Source organism: Nilaparvata lugens, chromosome 10 (assembly GCF_014356525.2).
Source record: "Nilaparvata lugens isolate BPH chromosome 10, ASM1435652v1, whole genome shotgun sequence".
Classification (NCBI taxonomy): Eukaryota; Metazoa; Arthropoda; class Insecta; order Hemiptera; family Delphacidae; genus Nilaparvata; species Nilaparvata lugens.
Window position 1 is genome coordinate 21,376,848 of NC_052513.1, and position 23,802 is coordinate 21,400,649.

General features: G+C 34.0%; 1 protein-coding gene across 2 annotated transcripts in view; it reads left to right on the forward strand.

The window, feature by feature from the left end:
• The window catches only part of LOC111052935, a 226,568-nt gene that overhangs the window by 37,055 nt on the left and 165,711 nt on the right, over positions 1-23,802 (forward strand). For both annotated transcript variants that reach the window (XM_039436535.1, XM_039436536.1), the window contains exon 2: positions 15,225-15,329. In XM_039436535.1, the coding sequence (XP_039292469.1) occupies positions 15,225-15,329 (105 nt within the window). The remainder of the gene's footprint in view (positions 1-15,224; positions 15,330-23,802) is intronic.

Sequence of the window (23,802 nt, forward strand, 5' to 3'; positions counted from 1 at the left end):
ACTACCCACACTACAGCTTCCAGACTAGTTTTATTTAATTTTTCAGATATTTTTCCATATGAATCTAGCATAAGTTTTTCAAAAACTAGTCCCCAAACAATTCAGCATCGGTGTATATCACAAGAGGAACTGAATTCCGGGCGAAATCTTTCATCCTGTATAGCTCGCTAATGAAGCGTTTATGGATATTATGTTTATATGAACTTTTTTTCTTATTTTTACCTCTACTATCACGTATTAAAATATTTTACCATAATTATGAATCACTCTGTATAGACGGTACAATCAACTGCTGGGGAACATTTCACATACACAAATTTCAGGAACTTTGATATTGAAACGGTATTGAATGAGGCAGTATTGATATGCCTTGGCATCAAATTGGTCTTTTAAATGATATAAATGATAAATTATCACTCTCTAATCAAATTATTGTGGATGTTTTCGATAAGCATGCACCAATCTGTGTTGCTCAGACTAAACATAAACCAGTGCCATGGATTACTAGGGAGATTCTACAAGCAAGGCGTGAAAGTGATAGGGCAAAAAGGAAGTTCAAAAGGTCTAATAGTGAGGCTGATTTCAACAGTTTCAAAGTATTGCGTAATAGAGTTGAATCTTTATGCCATAATGCAAAATTACGATTCTACCACAATACATTCAATTGTAATAAGTCTACTTCTTTTCTATGGGATAATGTCCGTCGTCTGGGTTCTCATCGGAATAAGAAGCGAAATATAAGCATTGATCTCCCACTAGATGGATTGAATGATTATTTTGTTGAACCCATCAATCCAACTACCCCTATTAATAATGAGGAGCACAAAACCAATTAATCAACCAGTTTCCTCATGTCCTTCCAGATGAACCATTTTTTTTCTCATCATGTTAACCCGGCAGAAGTATCTCATATTATCCTCAACGCAAATAAAAACGCTAAAGGGGTGGATGGTATTCCGATTCTTTTCTACAAAAGGTTCAGCTTCCCACAATCACCCACATCTGCGACTTTTCTCTGCAGTCGAGTGTTTTTCCTGACTTATGGGAGTGTTCATTCAAATCAAAAATCAAAATCATTGATTAAACCTATCCCTAAAACAAAAAATGCATCAGCTCCCAATGATTTCCGCCCAATCAATATTCTCTGTTTGATATCCAAAGCACATGAGAAGATAGTTCATGGGCAGGTGGTTGAATATCTCGTTCCAATTTCTTTGCCAATTTTCAATCTGGATTCAGACCTCGTCATAGTACAAGCACTGCTTTGATTAAGATAAATGATGACATTCGGGCTTCACTGGACAAGAATTTGACTGCTGGTACTCTTTTTGTACAGTTTGATTTCAGCAAAGCTTTCGATAATGTGAATCATCTTATACTGTTGGAAAAGTTGAAAAATCAATCCAATTTTTTACTCTCCACATTGGCATGGTCCAAATCTTACCTGGTGGGTCGATCTCAGGCTGTGGTGATAATTTATTCACATTTTCAAAAATCGCAGTTCACACATGTCATTGATCTAGTGAACATCGATATAGCATTGCTTGTTGAGTGGACTTCTGCTCATAGGTTGATGCTTAACCCTACAAAAACCCGAAGTATTGTCACTGGACATCCTATAGTGAGGTCCACGTTATAATGGCAGTGAAGAAAGATATTGCAACTGACTGTACACAGCTGTTACTCAATTCATCCCATTAAATTTAATCTAATAATAATTATCATTGCCTTGATAAAATAATCAATTTAATGTCAAATTGATCAAGAAAATATATTTTTCCATAATTTGATTCAAAAATTTGCTTTCATGACTGAGATCAGATTTTTATTTCTATACAAATGTGAAATGGCGGCTAATTTAAAAAATCTTTGATATAACAATCTGAGTTTCAAAACAACAGAAATTGAGTTATTTGGTAGGTATTCTTTTTCAATTCACTTTAAAAATAATAGAAAAATAGAGATCCTATTTAAAAATAAGTATTTTCAATGGATTAATTCTGAAATAACTTTTCAATATTATTTATACCGGTACGAGTAGGTCTAACCTATACGGGTAGGCTAAATTAAGCATGAATGAAGTCTAGGATGGTTAGTAATCAACTTTTAAAATGTCATTTCAGGTATTTTAATTTGTATTTCTCAAAAGGTAATGTTTAAAAATCATTTCATTGTTTCAAAAATACATTTTAAATCAATTATACGACTTGTGTACTCAAGTATTTTGATAGAATGAAGAAAAAAATGGCGGCTGAGAATATGGTTTGTTCAGTCTTGTACAGTCACTGTCAAAAGTAAATATAAAAAATATTCTGGCAAAAAAACAACATTGCAAAGCGAGAGAGAGATAGTGCTATTTGTTTTGTTGTATGATAGAAAAGGACAGCAACAGTATTGTCAATCTTACACTGCCAGAAGACAAAAGTTTTAGCAAGTGGAAACTTCAATTCATATATGATGTTTTGTAATCAAACCTGACAGTTCACTTTCCTTCTATTGAATTTGAGTTGTGATAAGTGCTAGAGTTTCTCTGATTTTGTCAGTTATTGTAAAGTGAGCACTGTGAAGGGTGGAATACATTATCTGAGACGCTCCGCCGCTTTTTACACTTTCCAGCCTGAACACATCAAGCCAGATATCATATCCGATCTCGCATTTCCTACCTGCCGTCGCTGACTTATGAGATAAATAAATATTCCCTTTCAGCCACTTCCGTAGCCAAGATATGGCGGCTTCAGCATCATCCTTTACATTTTTGGAATAGACCTTTCCCCAACTCACATCCAGCTGAAGTTTGGCTCCATATTTTTTGACTCGATATTATTGATAAAGTACTACAACTCTAGTTGTAGTAGGAAATGCGTCAATAACGCTACTGGATAACACAATAGTATAAAGTCGGTCATATTGGAGAAACTTTTTTCGCATTCAACTCGAAAATGTAATTGTGAAATCAAGTTGGATTAGTGACGTGCTGTTGAACGTTATTCAGATCTAATCAATTGTAGGGACGGAGAATTATTTACTTATTTCAAATATTTTCCAGATCACGTTACACTGGTTTTAAACATGAAAGTAGAGTACTGCAGGTTTAAGAAAAGTGTTATCTCTATACTGTTCTATTCTCAACTTAAATGTGAAGAGTGGATGATTTCTATTTAGAATCAATAGGAGCCAAATAACAGCATAACTCTGTCTCAGTATGAAACTGACATCACTGACCATTCCTTCTCAAATTATCCAAAATTCCATTATCCTGAATTTCCCGTAATGCCTTTCTCCCGAGCATCTTTACTTGTTGAGAGATCGATTTTTTTTTAATGAGAATACCGTACTGCATTGCGATAAAATCAACTTGTATCACATTTAAAGTGTAGATAACTCAACAACACTCATCACAAGAGAATAAAATAAAATTAACTACCAATAACTAAAAAACTCGAAATTTTTCAAGGCACCACCAGCGAAAGAAAAGTCTTTGACCGTTGGTAGGAGTCGCAAAAAGTTCGATTAGAAATAAAAACTGAGTTTTACTTAATAGAATAAAAAATATAAATAATAAAATAAAATAAAATAAAAGATATATAATAATAATAATAAAATAAAAATGAAATGTTTTGATAATAAAATAAAATAAAATAAGTTTTTATTTAGTGAATGTTGAAAGTTAGCACTTGTATTCTATTTTATCAAATGCACTTATATTAATACATCTCAAGAATCAAATCTAGGTAAAAGGACTGAAAATATTTCCATCACTTTTGATTTCTGGCAAAACCGAAAATTGCACGGTAGCTTTGGGGGTTCCACCAATAATGTTAATGCATTTCCACACTGGCGCATACGGCTGTGAACATAGTTTCGTACCTGTAAGCGATGAGTGTCCCATCCTTTTCCATGACACACTATCTCGCTCTCTCTTTGGAATACTCGCTCTCACATCCGACAGGCCCTCACTTTGAATCCAGTTTCCGTGAAATCCCCGGTTTCCCATTAAACTCAACCAAATTCACAGTGAAGAGTGGTTTCCTATCCAATCCGAACCGCGCTTGTAGCGGTTACATGTTCAAAACGAATCCCCTCTCCTCACCAGCCTTCCCAACCCTATTCGCCGCTCCCTCCTTCCTCTTCGATCTAATCCCAACACCACTACATCTGGGAAACACCTTTCTGCTGCAACCACAACTACATTCCCTGCAAAAATCACAGTAACTAAATCTGTTTGAATCAAACGGATTTGAGGGTTTAAGCAAATCGGGAGAGTTTTTTATTGAGAGAGATGGAGCTCCATCAGAAAGCATAGAGTACAAATCTGGTGGATGGTTTTGAGCGTGAGATTTACGATTTTAGGCTATTCTATGTTTCCATTCATTCCGCTGCAAATGTCTGTGGGATAGGATGGATTACAGCATTGTTGGTGATCCTTCTGTCTCTGATGGCTTATCATCTGAATTCGATGGCACTGAGAATAAGCACTTCCATGAGAAACATATTATATTTCACAATAATTGATACTTAAACAATACATGAACGCATTTGAATATTGGATAAACAAATAAAATCTTCGAAAGAGATGAGTTATTTCAAAATCTCATGACTATGTTCAGTACATTACTACACTATTTGTGAATATCAAGTAGTTTGTACTGATTTGACATTGATTGAAGTTATGAAAGCAGTCGACACTGAATTATAATTGCATTCCATTCCGTAATATATAACACGAATATATTAATATTATACTATAATATAACCTCAACTTATTTTGGACTATGTGTGACCTTATCTAAATTTGGGTGAGGAAAAGCACAAGGTTACCGTATTTTTTCTCAACCTATCATTTTGATGATGTATTTATTGCATGAATCAATCAACATCAAATTTATTTGTCATTCGATCGTGGATGAACAAAATTTCTCATTACATTCTCCTTCGAATATTGATAATAATTTTAGATCCCATTTACTCGAAGATAGCTCGTTATAATTGGATTAGAAATGGTTATCAATTTTCACCTCTATCCGTAATGCTCAATTTCACAAGTTGTTCTATCTGAATTCAACCCACATCAGTATTGAAGAGAAGATTTTCGGCAGATTGCCTCATTATCCGGGAGATGTCTAATAAAACAATGAACTTTACACAGAGCAGAGTAAGAGCTGATTGCTAAGCCGGTGCTCTAGCTTAGTCGAGATAAGTGAATCCGGTAATTAGAATAAGCAGAGTGTATTTGCCATTTGCCTCTCTCGAACAGCAGTTGGGGTGGACTTTGTTCCGAAAGAGAGAAGATATTAGAATTGTTTGATCACCAAATTCACTCTCGAAGAGAGCTCCAGTTCATTGCAAAGGAACTTTCGTCTCTAAGCCTTTCAAATTGATTCTACTCTAGCGAAGAAAATCCGATCCAGCAATTCACTCTTTGTAGCATCACTTTTGCCTCAGTAGTCCATTCTAACTTTTTTCTCATGCCAAAAGAATCAACACAATCTCTTTGAAGCCCGGTCAAGTCATCTATTAATGATAGTATATGTGATCCAACCTTCTTGAACTGCAATATAAACTTCCAAAAAGAACCTTTCAACTTCATCTTTTCTGCTCTTTCTTTGCTTTCTTTGCTCTTCACTAAGCCTAAAAAATGTTGTCAGCTTCACGTTCCATAAAAAATCTAACTGTAAATGATTTCCGACGAAACATTTATAATATTTATTTTATTGATCAGATCTGACCTGAAATATAAAAGTAGTGATGAGACTCCATTGCCACTCATTCCCCTCTAGAGGCTTCTTGAAAGAAGTGTAAGATCGTCATAGGGAGTGGAAAAGCAAATATTCATGCTCATGGTTATTTATTCTGAATTCAAATGAATTATTGTAATAAAAAAATAACATCGAAATGCAGTTGTAATATGGGGAATATTGAGAGGTTTGAATTGTAGTTTTTGGTCCTTCCTTTCAGGTTGTTGAACTGATCAAAATTTAACTAAATCTTTCCAATATAAACTCAAGTGAACCTTGTTCTTGATAATTGAAAAATTTATTCAGGCACAAAGTAAGCACCTATATTTTGTGTTGCCATAAAAGATTTGCTAACTTGCTTCTTATTCATCCAAATTATTGCAGTCTTCTAGCATTCCCATAGTAAATTTTTCTGGCTTTGATTTCGTAATGAAATTAATGCAAACGTATTTAGAAATGTATTTGAACCGTGCGACCCCACGACGTTTCAACCTGAAACAATGCCGGGCGCTCCACGTATTTTCTCGAAAATTGGAAAATTTGAGTGGAAGAGCGGCAGTTCTAAACGTGTCGTCACCGCGAGAAGATATAGTAACAGAACAAGTCTCGGCCTCTGAATTAGGCTTCTGCCTATTTAGATGGAAAATATCCTCATTATTTAGTATAATTTAAAGGCATGTAGTCTGGAAAATAGTAGTTAAAATGTAAACGTGAGTGATTGTGAGTGCCGATTCATTTGTTAAACTTTCGATTCCATGGTGAGTGCCAAAATCATTTTATTAAGCTCGAATAGATTGACCAAGGCCCTAAATTTATTATAGAGTGAGTAAGCAAATTCTTGTGTAAATATCAATTATGAATCATTGCGATAAAGTCTTAATTTGAGAAATATTATTTGAAATTATTATTTTTTTAATTGTTCTAATTTTGAAACAAGAAATTGAATAAATAACCGGATTGGTTACAGTGAAGATTATGATTCGTTCTAATAGAATTTCAAACAAGACCGATAATTCTATGTTTGAATGCAACTAATAAATAAATTAATGTCAGTGGCATTTCTGAAAAATCTTTTATTTTACGTTCCTGGATCGTGATAAGTTACTAAGTTGCTAAAACAGGTGTTGTTAATAGTGAAGATCTTGGCATTTGCATGAACGAATCCATCCAAAGCTCCCAACCGTGGATTCAAAATTTGAATTATTATTTCATAATTTATAACACGAATATATTAATATTATACTATAATATAACCTCAACTTATTTTGGACTATGTGTGACCTTATCTAAATTTGGGTGAGGAAAAGCACAAGGTTCCGTATTTTTTCTCAACCTATCATTTTGATGATGTATTTTATTGCATGAATCAATCAACATCAAATTTATTTGTCATTCGATCGTGGATGAGCAAAATTTCTCATCACATTCTCCTTCGAATATTGATAATAATTTTAGATCCCATTTACTCGAAGATAGCTAGTTATAATTGGATTAGAAATGGTTATCAATTTTCACCTCTATCCGTAATGCTCAATTTCACAAGTTGTTCTATCTGAATTCAACCCACATCAGTATTGAAGAGAAGATTTTCGGCAGATTGCCTCATTATCCGGGCGATGTCTAATAAAACAATGAACTTTACACAGAGCAGAGTAAGAGCTGATTGCTAAGCCGGTGCTCTAGCTTAGTCGAGATAAGTGAATCCGGTAATTAGAATAAGCAGAGTGTATTTGCCATTTGCCTCTCTCGAACAGCAGTTGGGGTGGACTTTGTTCCGAAAGAGAGAAGATATTAGAATTGTTTGATCACCAAATTCACTCTCGAAGAGAGCTCCAGTTCATTGCAAAGGAACTTTCGTCTCTAAGCCTTTCAAATTGATTCTACTCTAGCGAAGAAAATCCGATCCAGCAATTCACTCTTTGTAGCATCACTTTTGCCTCAGTAGTCCATTCTAACTTTTTTCTCATGCCAAAAGACTCAACACAATCTCTTTGAAGCCCGGTCAAGTCATCTATTAATGATAGTATATGTGATCCAACCTTCTTGAACTGCAATATAAACTTCCAAAAAGAACCTTTCAACTTCATCTTTTCTGCTCTTTCTTTGCTTTCTTTGCTCTTCACTAAGCCTAAAAAATTTTGTCAGCTTCACGTTCCATAAAAAATCTAACTGTAAATGATTTCCGACGAGACATTTATAATATTTATTTTATTGATCAGATCTGACCTGAAATATAAAAGTAGTGATGAGACTCCATTGCCACTCATTCCCCTCTAGAGGCTTCTTGAAAGAAGTGTAAGATCGTCATAGGGAGTGGAAAAGCAAATATTCATGCTCATGGTTATTTATTCTGAATTCAAATGAATTATTGTAATAAAAAAATAACATCGAAATGCAGTTGTAATATGGGGAATATTGAGAGGTTTGAATTGTAGTTTTTGGTCCTTCCTTTCAGGTTGTTGAACTGATCAAAATTTAACTAAATCTTTCCAATATAAACTCAAGTGAACCTTGTTCTTGATAATTGAAAAATTTATTCAGGCACAAAGTAAGCACCTATATTTTGTGTTGCCATAAAAGATTTGCTAACTTGCTTCTTATTCATCCAAATTATTGCAGTCTTCTAGCATTCCCATAGTAAATTTTTCTGGCTTTGATTTCGTAATGAAATTAATGCAAACGTATTTAGAAATGTATTTGAACCGTGCGACCCCACGACGTTTCAACCTGAAACAATGCCGGGCGCTCCACGTATTTTCTCGAAAATTGGAAAATTTGAGTGGAAGAGCGGCAGTTCTAAACGTGTCGTCACCGCGAGAAGATATAGTAACAGAACAAGTCTCGGCCTCTGAATTAGGCTTCTGCCTATTTAGATGGAAAATATCCTCATTATTTAGTATAATTTAAAGGCATGTAGTCTGGAAAATAGTAGTTAAAATGTAAACGTGAGTGATTGTGAGTGCCGATTTATTTGTTAAACTTTCGATTCCATGGTGAGTGCCAAAATCATTTTATTAAGCTCGAATAGATTGACCAAGGCCCTAAATTTATTATAGAGTGAGTAAGCAAATTCTTGTGTAAATATCAATTATGAATCATTGCGATAAAGTCTTAATTTGAGAAATATTATTTGAAATTATTATTTTTTTTAATTGTTCTAATTTTGAAACAAGAAATTGAATAAATAACCGGATTGGTTACAGTGAAGATTATGATTCGTTCTAATAGAATTTCAAACAAGACCGATAATTCTATGTTTGAATGCAACTAATAAATAAATTAATGTCAGTGGTATTTCTGAAAAATCTTTTATTTTACGTTCCCGGATCGTGATAAGTTACTAAGTTGCTAAAACAGGTGTTGTTAATAGTGAAGATCTTGGCATTTGCATGAACGAATCCATCCAAAGCTCCCAACCGTGGATTCAAAATTTGAATTATTATTTCATAATTTAAACAGTTTAATGGTTAAGTGAAGATTTTAAAAGCAATTATTATATATTTTTGCCTTGTTACAAAATGGGGTGCTACCAAAGTCCGTCCCCCTGGCCTCCCACCGCTACAATCATGTCAGGTGTGAGGTAGTGTTATATTAAAGTTATAGATACCTCCCACTATTGCAATGGTGTCATTTGTGTGGGGTAGTGTTATATTAAAGTTATAGATACCTCCCACTATTGCAATGGTGTCATTTGTGTGGGGTAGTGTTATATTAAAGTTATAGATACCTCCCACTATTGCAATGGTGTCATTTGTGTGGGGTAGTGTTATATTAAAGTTATAGATACCTCCCACTATTGCAATGGTGTCATTTGTGTGGGGTAGTGTTATAGATACCTCCATCCGTTATACAGTATTGTTTTCACTAGGTATTTAAATCCTAAAACGTTATTATGATAGTACTAACTTGGAGAATTTAATTTTCTGTATTGTGAAAATGATGGTCTGGTAGAAAATGATGATAGTATCAGATCTAACAAGTCGTCTCGTAATTCAAAAAGGAAAATACCTTTAAAATCTCATGAAAATACCTGTACCGTGTATCGTCGTGAATGCGGAACATATAAACATTCTTAAGAACATGAATTCATTTGAACATGGAAAAATGCCCAGCCGTTGACTCTTAGGCCTCTCTTAGATCGGTCAAATATTAGTCTCTCAAGCTGGCCATTAACGGTAGAACATGCATGAAAAACATTGATGTTTTTTGAAACACATTCAACATACATTGATGTGTCATCACAGCTGTCATCACAGCGAAAGGCTTCGAGCAAAATGTTTTGAGGTTATGTTTTTATATCTCTGATTCATTGTAGTTTAGTTTTTCTTCGCTGGTTTATTTAAGGTTGAATCATTTTTCTATCATTCAAATTTGTAATTCTCCAGTGGATTATTCATTAATATTGGTTCTCTACTTCATGCTAGAAGCCTCTTACTGATGACAAACATGCATGATAAACATGTGTATGTGATAAAAATGCATGATGCATGTTTATGAAGCTTGTTTTAACGTAAGTGGCCACCCTGATGACTGCATACAAGGATCCGGTTACTTCCCGAAACTATTCTTTCAGATTTCCATTGAATAATGAAATGCTTTCAAATTAATAACGTCGCCAAATTTGGTAACAGCTGTTTTCATCTTTTTTCACTCGCTCAAACCAATACCTACTATTACTTCTAGTAATAGTAACAGTAGGTATTTCCATAGGTATTGCTCACACTCTCTGTCTGGTTTCAACAGACTATTATACGGAAATCTCTGCGTGATGAATTCGACAATATTATCTGAATACATTTTTGATCTGATTAGAGCTAGCCTACCTACTTGTATTTCCTCTCTATTTCTCTGTTAAATTTGATTTAGTTTCTCTATTACTCTATCATGCGAACGTGATTCAATCTCTTGGATTATAGATCATTTGCGCGTTAATAGATGACTCTGAAATGCAGGTATTTTAAAGGCCTTCTTAAAAATAGAAATATGTCATCAATAAAAATACTTAATGATACTTTTATCCAAAATGGCGGCTGATTGAAGTTTGAGTTTTTGTCGATGCCACCTTTCTTGTATCAAAAAGGCCTTTAAAATGATGTACCACACAATTGGGTGTTACATTAAAAATATTTGAGTTACAACCCCTAAGTCACCCCCTTATAAGGGGTTGAAATTCAGTTGAACGTCGAAAGGTAGAGTATTTGGCCAATAAATTATCGTGAGAGTTACAGTATTATATTTATCTACAAAAGTCTCCAATTTATTGGAGGGTTCCCATACATATGACTCACTCTGTGAAGTTTATTTCTATTATCAATTTCTCTTCCGAACAGCTGCTACTTGAAGGACAGATAAATCCATTTAAGGACAAGCGAGTTTCCATAAAGTTGAGACCTGTTCCAAAGGAATCTTTGTATACTCAAACTACTACATACTAAATTTTATCATAAATCGTTAGAACCATTTCTAAGATCCGTCCGACACAAAGACATACATATCCACAAACATCCGAGCATACATACATGCATACAAACAGAAATTTCTCGCTTAAAAGAATAGAATGGAATAGGATAAACTTTTTTAATGGAAACGACCTGATACCGTCAGAACCAAATATTGGTTTTGTGAAGTCGTTTTATTGTAATAAGAATTCAGTCATGAGATGTACCAGCTAGAGGATTTCCAAAGAGATTCTTATTTCGAAAAATAAATATATTTATTTATGATATATAAGCATATATATTAATACAAGGAAAGACTACAAGCAGGAACTGATATAATCGACTCCAGTGCAACAATCAATGTTCTAATCCTACTTCGATTCTCTCTTGACAGTATTTGCACTAACAATTGGAAATGTGGAGAAGTTGACTGTCAGAGAAAGTAACGTCAAATAAGCTCACCGAAACTTCTCTCTGGGACAAGAGTTTATATTGGATCCAGTCGCAGTGGCTGATAGGCGATATAATGTTCAAACAGAGGCGAAAAAGCGCCAAATAAAAGATGATTTAAAAGGCGAAGAAGGAGGGTTGAAGAGCTCTCCGAATGTGTCTCAAGAGGATGGAAGATGGAAGAATGGGAGACGAGGATGAGGGAGAAAGAGGCAATGAAAGATTGAGAGTGGAATGGTAAAGTTAAGCACTTGGTGAGGAGCTCTCAAACTCTTGCAAGCTGTGTGCTTTGCTTTGCTAGGCGGCATAGATAAGAGCCTAGAAAGCGTGTTCTCTCTAATGCTTGGAATCGATTGATTTCATCAAGATGCCGGCTCACAAAGACATCCCAGCAACTATGTCAAGAGTAAGTTGTTGGCGTTTGATCCGTTCGAGCGAACGATCAAGGCTTCATCTTCGTCTTGATTGGGAGTACTCATTCAGACGCCTTTGAATTTTTTGAGATCATTGTATGAATTCTCCGAGGTAATGAATAATGGTGTATAATCTTTGAGATGCTCAGAAATGTACTTGTCTAGAAGTGAAGTGAGGATTTCGATCTTAATACGCATTAATAATATATTACTCTTTGACGCGCTGGGGATGGAATCCCTTGATAATAACGTAAACAAGTTCGAACCATAGTAATATTGTAACCCCAGTCCTCAGCAATCGAGATGAAATGGTTCTTTGATCACTAGTAAAATGAACTCTCGTCGTATTGTTGAGACCTTACGTCTCTGGTCTCTACTTTGTTGGAGTTCAAGATAATTGCGACCTCTCATGCGTTATTCAGGATAATAGAGAAATTTAATACCGTATTCAGGAAACAAATTGAGTTCTTAGTTTTTAATAAATGAACTTGAGGTTACTGAGACTATTCAGTTTTATATTGTTATGGATGAATAAGAAAAATATATGGATCTAGTGAAAAATAACACAAATAGAATGGAATAGTTATTTTGATTGTGGTTAAACTAGAAACCACTAATGAAACTAGAAATGAATTATTATGATTCTATCACAATACATTCGAATTGAGAACTAAATATCTTCTCAATGGCTTGTAGTCCAGTCACTATATACATTGGTACATGTAATTTATATTGTAGTTCTGATTTTTTAATATATTATTTGGGTACATAAGAAAAGTCCAGACCCAATTTCTACATGCAAAATTTCCTTGTGCTAGATAAAGGATTTGCTCAAAAACATCGTATTTTCGGCACATTTTCTAGTTTTCAGCTATTTCTGCCAAATCTCGTAATCGGATAGAAATATTTACTCTTTACTTTTTTCTAGATTATAAAATTCTGAATAATATGAGATTATTCGGAACTCTCTATCTCCAGTGATTACTGAGTTATAATTTTCCAAAAATGAGTAAAATTTGAAGAAAAAATAAATGTTGATGAATTTTAGTTTTTGATCAACAATATCTTCCGATTGTTACCATTTAGATGTATAATTCAAAATCCCTCTAGGCGTATTTTTGTGCTCTACAATCTGAGATCAGGAAGAGCGCTCTTTTCCGTATGGATTTCCACACCTGTCAACAATGCTCCTTGTATTGTGGAAAACACCTAATTTTCAGCTTCAACCATCATCTCCAACTACATTGTCCTCACATTGATATTTCGCACAATGACATAAGTTTATGAGATTATGTTCTATGAGAATCACACGTTAGATGCACTTTATTTCAGTATTTCCTAGTGGAGAGGCGCGCTTGAGGACACCTCAAGGATCAAAATTTCAAACACATAACTTTTGACACAATGATCAGATTTCATCGTTCTACACTTCATTCTTCTCAGCTCGTCAAGTCGGTCCAAAATCATGCATTAAAAGTCATATTCGGACGAAAAATGGAGAATCCATTGTTCAGTATACTTAAGCCCATATTCCAATACACAAAAAATGGCTAATTTCTATATTCAAAGCTATGAATCTCAGTAACAATTCATTATAAAAATCATTACTTGATCAAGAAATGTATAATAGAATTTTCTCTTTCATCTGCTGTAGAATATTTATGGAAAAATAGGTTCGTAAAGTGATATTTTCTTGTTGAAAAAAATCCGGAAATTGTAGATATTTCTCGCATATTAACGGTTTCGGCAGTCCTATGATGAGGAGAAGTGATTCAAGATGGATTTCAGGCAACTGAGCTCGTAGAGGATGAATTTATCTACAATTTGGGATCAAACGTGAGTTTCTATGATGTATCAGACTCGTTTTAGAAACTATTGATCAACATTAAAATCACGAATAGAAATATAAAAAATGAGATCGCCATTTTTAAAATCTTCTGTAACTTTCTAATTGTATTGGGATCGGTAGTATTATTTATTGGAGTGGGTAGAGGGGGACAATTTTCACATCCTCACTAGATTTGGAAATTTTATCAGAAATATTTCACAAGACATGCAGCTTTGAAAATAGAAATTGGCCATTTTTTGTGTATTGGAATATGGGGTTAAGTACACTCAAAAGATTTTCCATTTTTCAACCGCATTTGACTCATTATGCATGATTTTGGACCGCCTTGACGATCGAGAAGAATGAAGTGTAGTACGATGAAATCTGAGCTTTGTGTCAAAAGTTATGTGTTTGAAATTTTGATCCTTGAGGTGTCCTTAAGCGCGCCTCTCCACTAGGAAATACTGAAATGAAGTGCATCTTACGGGTGATTCTCATAGAACATAATGTCATAAACTTATGTCATTGTGCGAAATATCAATGTGAGGACCAACTACATTGGTGATGATGGTTGAAGCTGAAAATTGGGTGTTTTTCACAATACAAGGAGCATTGTTGTCAGGTGTACCTGGAAATCTAAAAGAGATAGAGTGCTCTACCTGATCTCAGATTGTAGAGCACAGAAATACGCTCAGAGGGATTTTGAATCATACATCTAAATGGTAACAATCGGAAGATATTGTTGATCGAAAACTAAAATTCATAAAAATTGATTTTTTCTTCAAATTTCACTCATTTTTGGAAAATTATAACTCAGTACTAGATAGAGATAGAGGGTTTCGAATGATCTCATTTTATTTAGAATTTTATAATCTAGAAAAAAGGAGGAGTCAAATATTTCCGTCCAATCACGATATTTGGCAGAAATAGCTGAAAACTGGAAAATGTGACAAAAATACGAGGTTTCTGAGCCATTCTGTATCTGGCACAAGGAAATTTTGCATGAAGATATTGGTTATGGACTTCTCTTATATACCCAAATAATATATTAAAAAATCAGAACTACAATATAAATTGCAATCAAACCCCTTTTTTATGTCTATATTGACTAGACTATTGAAACAATCTTTTTTTACGGGTATTGTGACAGTTCAAATGTCTTTCATCAAATTACAAAGTGGGGTGGTGTGAATGGCCATAAATGATTTATCAATATAATATATTCTATTCTTACAAAACTGAGGTGAACTGTTTTCCACTTTCCTTTGGAAGGACTCAATTGAGAATCGTTATCGCTGATTGACTTATAGTTTTATTAATCATTCCACTTACTCGAATAATTGTTTTTATTTCTTCACAGTGAATTCTACTGCGACTGCTTTTCTGGATTCGAAGGGAATGATTGCAGTCAAGGGCCACTTTGCAGCCTCGAAAACAACATGTGCATGAACAATTCAACATGCAGGTTAGTGAAATAATCAATCAATCTACTTACTATTTGATATAGAGTGAAATTCATGTAACAATAGTTTGAGATTGATGCATTATTTGATCCCCTCCAAATTCATTTAAAAATCGCTGACTCCTAGAATAGTGTAGATTTACTATTTTTACATAAATTTCAACTCTTTTGACAAATATAATATTTTTTCGAAATGGTATAAAATTAAAACAAAATTTACATGAATTATCCTCGTAGCTTCTCAATCCAATTCAAAATAATAAACTTTGATCACTGAGAGAAATCAGAGTAATTCCTTTTTTCTTCTGAGCCTTGATCAAGTTAACAAATTATCAAGTATTCAAAGTATTCAAGTATTCACCGATCATAGATCAGTGCTCAAATTGGGTGGATCAATTCAAATACTTTCCCGCCTTTCTTAAATCAGACAGACTAACGATGTTATAATCGATAAACCTTAATAATATGACCCTCATCATATTACATTGTTGTAATTGGCCCACCAGGTTTGTTGATAGTGAATATGATGCCTACCTAATTGATGTTGCACTAACCGTAGCAAGCGTATCATAATACGGCAGCCTTGTTGACCCTTGTTCAATCAAATCTCCCTCATAACCCGGGCAAATAACCGTCATCAATGATTGATATGGTTGTTACACTAAGATTACTGGAGAGCGGCCAGGGGCATGGAGCCCACCATATAAACTACATGTAGCATTAGGTGAATTATATTATGGCTGCTGGTTTTGACTGAGCCTGTAAACCTGTATTCTATTTATTCGAAAGTGGGATTTGGCGGATAGCAATTGATTTGGGATAGAGTCTATTGTTGTACTATTCATGCTGACAAGTGATGATGAAGATTATGTTTGAATTGTGCTCGGAGGCGACAAGATGTATACTCGAATACTGAAGGCATTGTACCGATGGGATACTATCATTCCAAATTTGATGAAGTATGTGCTCTGTACTGCATTTGATATGAATTGTTTTTGAGAGTGAGATACTTCAGGACACCAGCCAATAGCAGTTTCCGTAACTAGTCCTGAATAGTAGACAGGAATTCATTGTTCCGAAATTTATCAGTATACAAATTATCCAATTTATCTTGTGTGAATTTGTACTTACATTTCAAACTAGAATGATAACTGGTATACTTCAGCTTCCATACTCATACAATAATTATGAAATTGATGTATTTTATTAACAAGCATTCTCATTCATTGAAGATGAAAAGTATCTGATACCTAATAAAGACTGACAATCAATACTCTAGAATGTTAAAGTTACTAGAACAAAAGAAAAAGCTACGCCAGAAACAACAGTTGCACGTATCGTAAATTGCTTGGTTCCATGATTTGCATCAAAATACGATGATGGTATTATAAAATTTGCTACTGAATTTGTGTATCAACTACCACTATATTATTCCAACAAAATTTTGAATAAATTCAGTTCTGAAGGACTATTCTCAATAGAGGCTGCTTTATCCAAGACATTCACCACATGTGCATACAACACCCCTGCTTCTTCTATTTCACAAGAACTCGATCAATACAAGAAGATAAGAAACTATTCATGATAACTACTCAAAATGGACAATTGAAAATATGGTGTTGAAATAATAATTATACTTTTTTGAATAATCTAGCGGGAAGGGTTGTTCTGTGATCGGATGCTTTTTTGAAAAATCTACCTTTGTGAAATTCCCTCGACGTACTTGACGTCCGTGTAATTTTGGTTTTACATTTGAGGAGAATTAAGACTTAAAATTGAAGATTTCAAAGGAAAACTTTTGTGTATCAAGATTTCATGTACATACATACGACAGGAAACTTTCAGTTTGGATGAAATTGAATTCCAGCGCACATATATGCCACCACCATATGGGGTGCTTTACAATATTGTCAGGAGTGCTGTGAACGCACAATAAGATAAACGTTTGCTACATTTTCCATGTTCACTTTACTAACCAGTAAGTGCAGGTGGATATATTCTGGTGCGTCCTCTGTATTATGCAGCATGTAATACTTTCAGCCCCTCTAAAATATACAAATAGTGTTTGCTGTAACTGTCATCCCGCACCATTCCATACGCATGTTATCGGTTCTGCAATCCTTTTACCGTATAAAGATGCTGAATATCTGTTCTCAACACTTTCATATTCTCTGCAACGTGTTTCAATAATGCTAGCTTACCTAAATCCAATAAAATACACACTTTTAGGAACCTATCCGGAAAACCTACTCAAAGAATTCTGTCTGATTCAGGAAGTGATACTTGTGGGTTTGATAAAAAAAACTGTTTTAGAGAAGAGCTTGAAATATACCAGGTTTGTGGTAGGTTACCATGTAGAAGGATCAAACAGTAATACCTATGAATATTGTTTTATCACGTACATTGGATCAAAATCCTCGTTTCAGAAAAATTTGTTTTTCTAATGTCTCTACAACATTCTTCATTTATTCTCATGATTTACATGGTTCACACTGAGGGGTTTACTATCAATTCATCGAATGCCACTAGTAGGTTTTATCAAGTTATTTCTTCCCATGAGGAAATTTTCAATTGAATTCTTGAATATGTATGGAAAAAGACTGACTTTGTTATCAATAATATTTGGGGATTGCGTTCTGATAAATCCCAGAGCATGTTCATTGCCGATCTACGAATATAGATGAAATATCAGTTTGTACAGAGTATGATAGAGTCATATCTGTGAAATGATGGGAATGAATGTCAGTCAAAACAATTCTTACTCTCACTACTTTCTGAATGAATAAAAAATATATCAACAATATTATAATAATTTATAGAAGTATCGAAGCTGGAATGAGAATGTTTTGCAGTTAAAAAGAGTATTCGGAAATTTAAATGCAAATTCTTCTACCTACAAAGAACAATGTTCAATGTTTATTCAATATTATCATACTCTTCTGAATATGTTGACAACAAAATAATAATAATGCCTGATATTTCAATATCTATTATGTTCTTCAATGAAAGTATTCTCTCTCCGCTTTCAATAGGAAACGCACTCACTAACACCTAAAGCTACTTTTAATGATGAATAAAACTTTACACTATTCAAATCTGGTAAAAATGCTCCACTAATAGGATTACAACATAAAGCGTTCTTTCCCGCCCAAAACATGTCACATAAACGTCAAAATGGTGAAATCATTGCCGCTTCCTACTTGGAAACATTTCAAATATCGTTTGATTTGTTCGTTTGCTTGGAAAAACGAGCCATGTGACAATGTTTCAGCTTTTGTGATGTACGGTTTCCGGGAGATTATTCGTTCATCAATGTTTTTGCATGGAGAATTTCGTAGGCTGAAGGGATGCCGATTGTTTGATGTCATTTCCGATTGCTAGCCTGGGGATTAGAGCCACACCGTACCATGCATCGATCACTGTTTTCATTCGTCACGGCATTCAATCATGCTCTTGTATCACATTGCAAAATAGGAGAAGGAGATTGAATCGGATGTATGAAGGTAGTTGTGACAATCTTTGTCATATTCACTCATTGAACTATAAATTTTCCATCAAACCTTCTCATTCATAACAATAATAAAATACTTACAAAGAATAATTATTATGTAGTATACACAACACAGCGTTAGAGTAGTCGATTATTGAGGCTTTGGAGTAATGTAGTATGAAATAATAATACAGTTATGAATACAGTATGGATATCGAACGAAAACGATAAAATAACGTTTTGCAAGCATTGAAACAAATACTCCATATCAATGGAAATTCAATCTGAACTCTTCAAGAGCTGCCTTTGAGTCATAAGGAACAAAGACGGATCACGTTGAATTTCGTGATTCAATCATTCATTAGCAAACAGGCAGAAATCAACATTTGAACAGTATGATAACGAGCAAACATCCCGTTATTATATAGCTGTGACAAGTTCTAAATAGATAGTGTGTTTGTCTTTTCGGTATCAAAATTTTATAGTTTTCAAAGTTTGAAATTTTCTAATTAATTGTGATTGATTTAATTAAATATAGGAGTTTTTTCAATTTAAAAATGATTTTTGTGTGTTTTGAATTGTAAATTGTGTGTGCAATTGGAGAATGTCAAGTGACACATAACGTAGCTACATTTGGACTGTTGTATAAATTAGAATTGTAACCGTTTTGGGCTTATAAGCCTGTGGTACTTTTCTTCAAGTTGTGTAATTCTGAATAATTAAATTAATAAATTAATAAATTAAATTATTAAAATATTTTGAATAAGAGACTTCAAGAACTCGAGGTAACAACTCAAATGAGAAATTGGGCTTGGAAAATAGTCAAGTATCACTTACCATAGGCTTTCAGACTCTGATTATTTTTATTTACTCACTCACAGTCATATTGCAATGATCAGCGAGCGTACCTCACGAGCCTATTTTCAATCTTTTCAATGAGAGCCGTTTTCACTAGAGTTTTCAGTCCTTCATCAACATCATTTGAAAACCATCATGTAACTGACATGATCGATCAATCTACTTATCTATTTGATATAGAGTGAAATTCATGTAACAATAGTTTGAGATTGATGCATTATTTGATCCCCTCCAAATTCATTTAAAAATCGCTGACTCCTAGAATAGTGTAGATTTACTATTTTTACATAAATTTCAACTCTTTTGACAAATATAATATTTTTTCGAAATGGTATAAAATTAAAACAAATTTACATGAATTATCCTCGTAGCTTCTCAATCCAATTCAAAATAATAAACTTTGATCACTGAGAGAAATCAGAGTAATTCCTTTTTTCTTCTGAGCCTTGATCAAGTTAACAAATTATCAAGTATTCACCGATCATAGATCAGTGCTCAAATTGGGTGGATCAATTCAAATACTTTCCCGCCCTTCTTAAATCAGACAGACTCACGATGTTATAATCGATAAACCTCAATAATATGACTCTCATCATATTACATTGTTGTAATTGGCCCGCCAGGTTTGTTGATAGTGAATATGATGCCTACCTAATTGATGTTGCACTAACCGTAGCAAGCGTATCATAATACGGCAGCCTTGTTGACCCTTGTTCAATCAAATCTCCCTCATAACCCAGGCAAATAACCGTCATCAATGATTGATATGGTTGTTACACTAAGATTACTGGAGAGCGGCCAGGGGCATGGAGCCCACCATATAAACTACATGTAGCATTAGGTGAATTATATTATGGCTGCTGGTTTTGACTGAGCCTGTAAACCTGTATTCTATTTATTCGAAAGTGGGATTTGGCGGATAGCAATTGATTTGGGATAGAGTCTATTGTTGTACTATTTATGCTGACAAGTGATGATGAAGATTATGTTTGAATTGTGCTCGGAGGCGACATGATGTATACTCGAATACTAAAGGCATTGTACCGATGGGATACTAACATTCCAAATTTGATGAAGTATGTGCTCTGTACTGCATTTGATATGAATTGTTTTTGAGAGTGAGATACTTCAGGACACCAGCCAATAGCAGTTTCCGTAACTAGTCCTGAATAGTAGACAGGAATTCATTGTTCCGAAATTTATCAGTATACAAATTATCCAATTTATCTTGTGTGAATTTGTACTTAGATTTCAAACTAGAATGATAACTGGTATACTTCAGCTTCCATACTCATACAATAATTATGAAATTGATGTATTTTATTAACAAGCAGTCTCATTCCTAAAAGATGAAAAGTATCGGATACCTAATAAAGACTGACAATCAATACTCTAGAATGTTAAAGTTACTAGAACAAAAGAAAAAGCTACGCCAGAAACAACAGTTGCACGTATCGTAAATTGCTTAGTTCCATGATTTGCATCAAAATACGTTGATGGTATTATAAAATTTGCTACTGGATTTGTGTATCAACTACCACTATATTATTTCAACAAAATTTTCAAGACATTCACCACATGTGCATACAACACCCCTGCTTCTTCTATTTCACAAGAACTCGATCAATACAAGAAGATAAGAAACTATTCATGATAACTACTCAAAATGGACAATTGAAAATATGGTGTTGAAATAATAATTATACTTTTTTGAATAATCTAGCGGGAAGGGTTGTTCTGTGATCGGATGCTTTTTTGAAAAATCTACCTTTGTGAAATTCCCTCGACGTACTTGACGTCCGTGTAATTTTGGTTTTACATTTGAGGAGAATTAAGACTTAAAATTGAAGATTTCAAAGGAAAACTTTTGTGTATCAAGATTTCATGTACATACATACGACAGGAAACTTTCAGTTTGGATGAAATTGAATTCCAGCGCACATATATGCCACCACCATATGGGGTGCTTTACAATATTGTCAGGAGTGCTGTGAACGCACAATAAGATAAACGTTTGCTACATTTTCCATGTTCACTTTACTAACCAGTAAGTGCAGGTGGATATATTCTGGTGCGTCCTCTGTATTATGCAGCATGTAATACTTTCAGCCCCTCTAAAATATACAAATAGTGTTTGCTGTAACTGTCATCCCGCACCATTCCATACGCATGTTATCGGTTCTGCAATCCTTTTACCGTATAAAGATGCTGAATATCTGTTCTCAACACTTTCATATTCTCTGCAACGTGTTTCAATAATGCTAGCTTACCTAAATCCAATAAAATACACACTTTTAGGAACCTATCCGGAAAACCTACTCAAAGAATTCTGTCTGATTCAGGAAGTGATACTTGTGGGTTTGATAAAAAAAACTGTTTTAGAGAAGAGCTTGAAATATACCAGGTTTGTGGTAGGTTACCATGTAGAAGGATCAAACAGTAATACCTATGAATATTGTTTTATCACGTACATTGGATCAAAATCCTCGTTTCAGAAAAATTTGTTTTTCTAATGTCTCTACAACATTCTTCATTTATTCTCATGATTTAAATGTTTCACACTGAGGGGTTTACTATCAATTCATCGAATGCCACTAGTAGGTTTTATCAAGTTATTTCTTCCCATGAGGAAATTTTCAATTGAATTCTTGAATATGTATGGAAAAAGACTGACTTTGTTATCAATAATATTTGGGGATTGCGTTCTGATAAATCCCAGAGCATGTTCATTGCCGATCTACGAATATAGATGAAATATCAGTTTGTACAGAGTATGATAGAGTCATATCTGTGAAATGATGGAAATGAAACAATGTCAGTCAAAACAATTCTTACTCTCACTACTTTCTGAATGAATAAAAAATATATCAACAATATTATAATAATTTATAGAAGTATCGAAGCTGAAATGAGAATGTTTTGCAGTTAAAAAGAGTATTCGGAAATTTAAATGCAAATTCTCCTACCTACAAAGAACAATGTTCAATGTTTATTCAATATTATCATACTCTTCTGAATATGTTGACAACAAAATAATAATAATGCCTGATATTTAAATATCTATTATGTTCTTCAATGAAAGTATTCTCTCTCCGCTTTCAATAGGAAACGCACTCACTAACACCTAAAGCTACTTTTAATGATGAATAAAACTTTACACTATTCAAATCTGGTAGAAATGCTCCACTAATAGGATTACAACATAAAGCGTTCTTTCCCGCCCAAAACATGTCACATAAACGTCAAAATGGTGAAATCATTGCCGCTTCCTACTTGGAAACATTTCAAATATCGTTTGATTTGTTCGTTTGTTTGGAAAAACGAGCCATGTGACAATGTTTCAGCTTTTGTGATGTACGGTTTCCGGGAGATTATTCGTTCATCAATGTTTTTGCATGGAGAATTTCGTAGGCTGAAGGGATGCCGATTGTTTGATGTCATTTCCGATTGCTAGCCTGGGGATTAGAGCCACACCGTACCATGCATCGATCACTGTTTTCATTCGTCACGGCATTCAATCATGCTCTTGTATCACATTGCAAAATAGGAGAAGGAGATTGAATCGGATGTATGAAGGTAGTTGTGACAATCTTTGTCATATTCACTCATTGAACTATAAATTTTCCATCAAACCTTCTCATTCATAACAATAATAAAATACTTACAAAGAATAATTATTATGTAGACTAGTATACACAACACAGCGTTAGAGTAGTCGATTATTGAGGCTTTGGAGTAATGTAGTATGAAATAATAATACAGTTATGAATACAGTATGGATATCGAACGAAAACGATAAAATAACGTTTTGCAAGCATTGAAACAAATACTCCATATCAATGGAAATTCAATCTGAACTCTTCAAGAGCTGCCTTTGAGTCATAAGGAACAAAGACGGATCACGTTGAATTTCGTGATTCAATCATTCATTAGCAAACAGGCAGAAATCAACATTTGAACAGTATGATAACGAGCAAACATCCCGTTATTATATAGCTGTGACAAGTTCTAAATAGATAGTGTGTTTGTCTTTTCGGTATCATAATTTTATAGTTTTCAAAGTTTGAAATTTTCTAATTAATTGTGATTGATTTAATTAAATATAGGAGTTTTTTCAATTTAAAAATG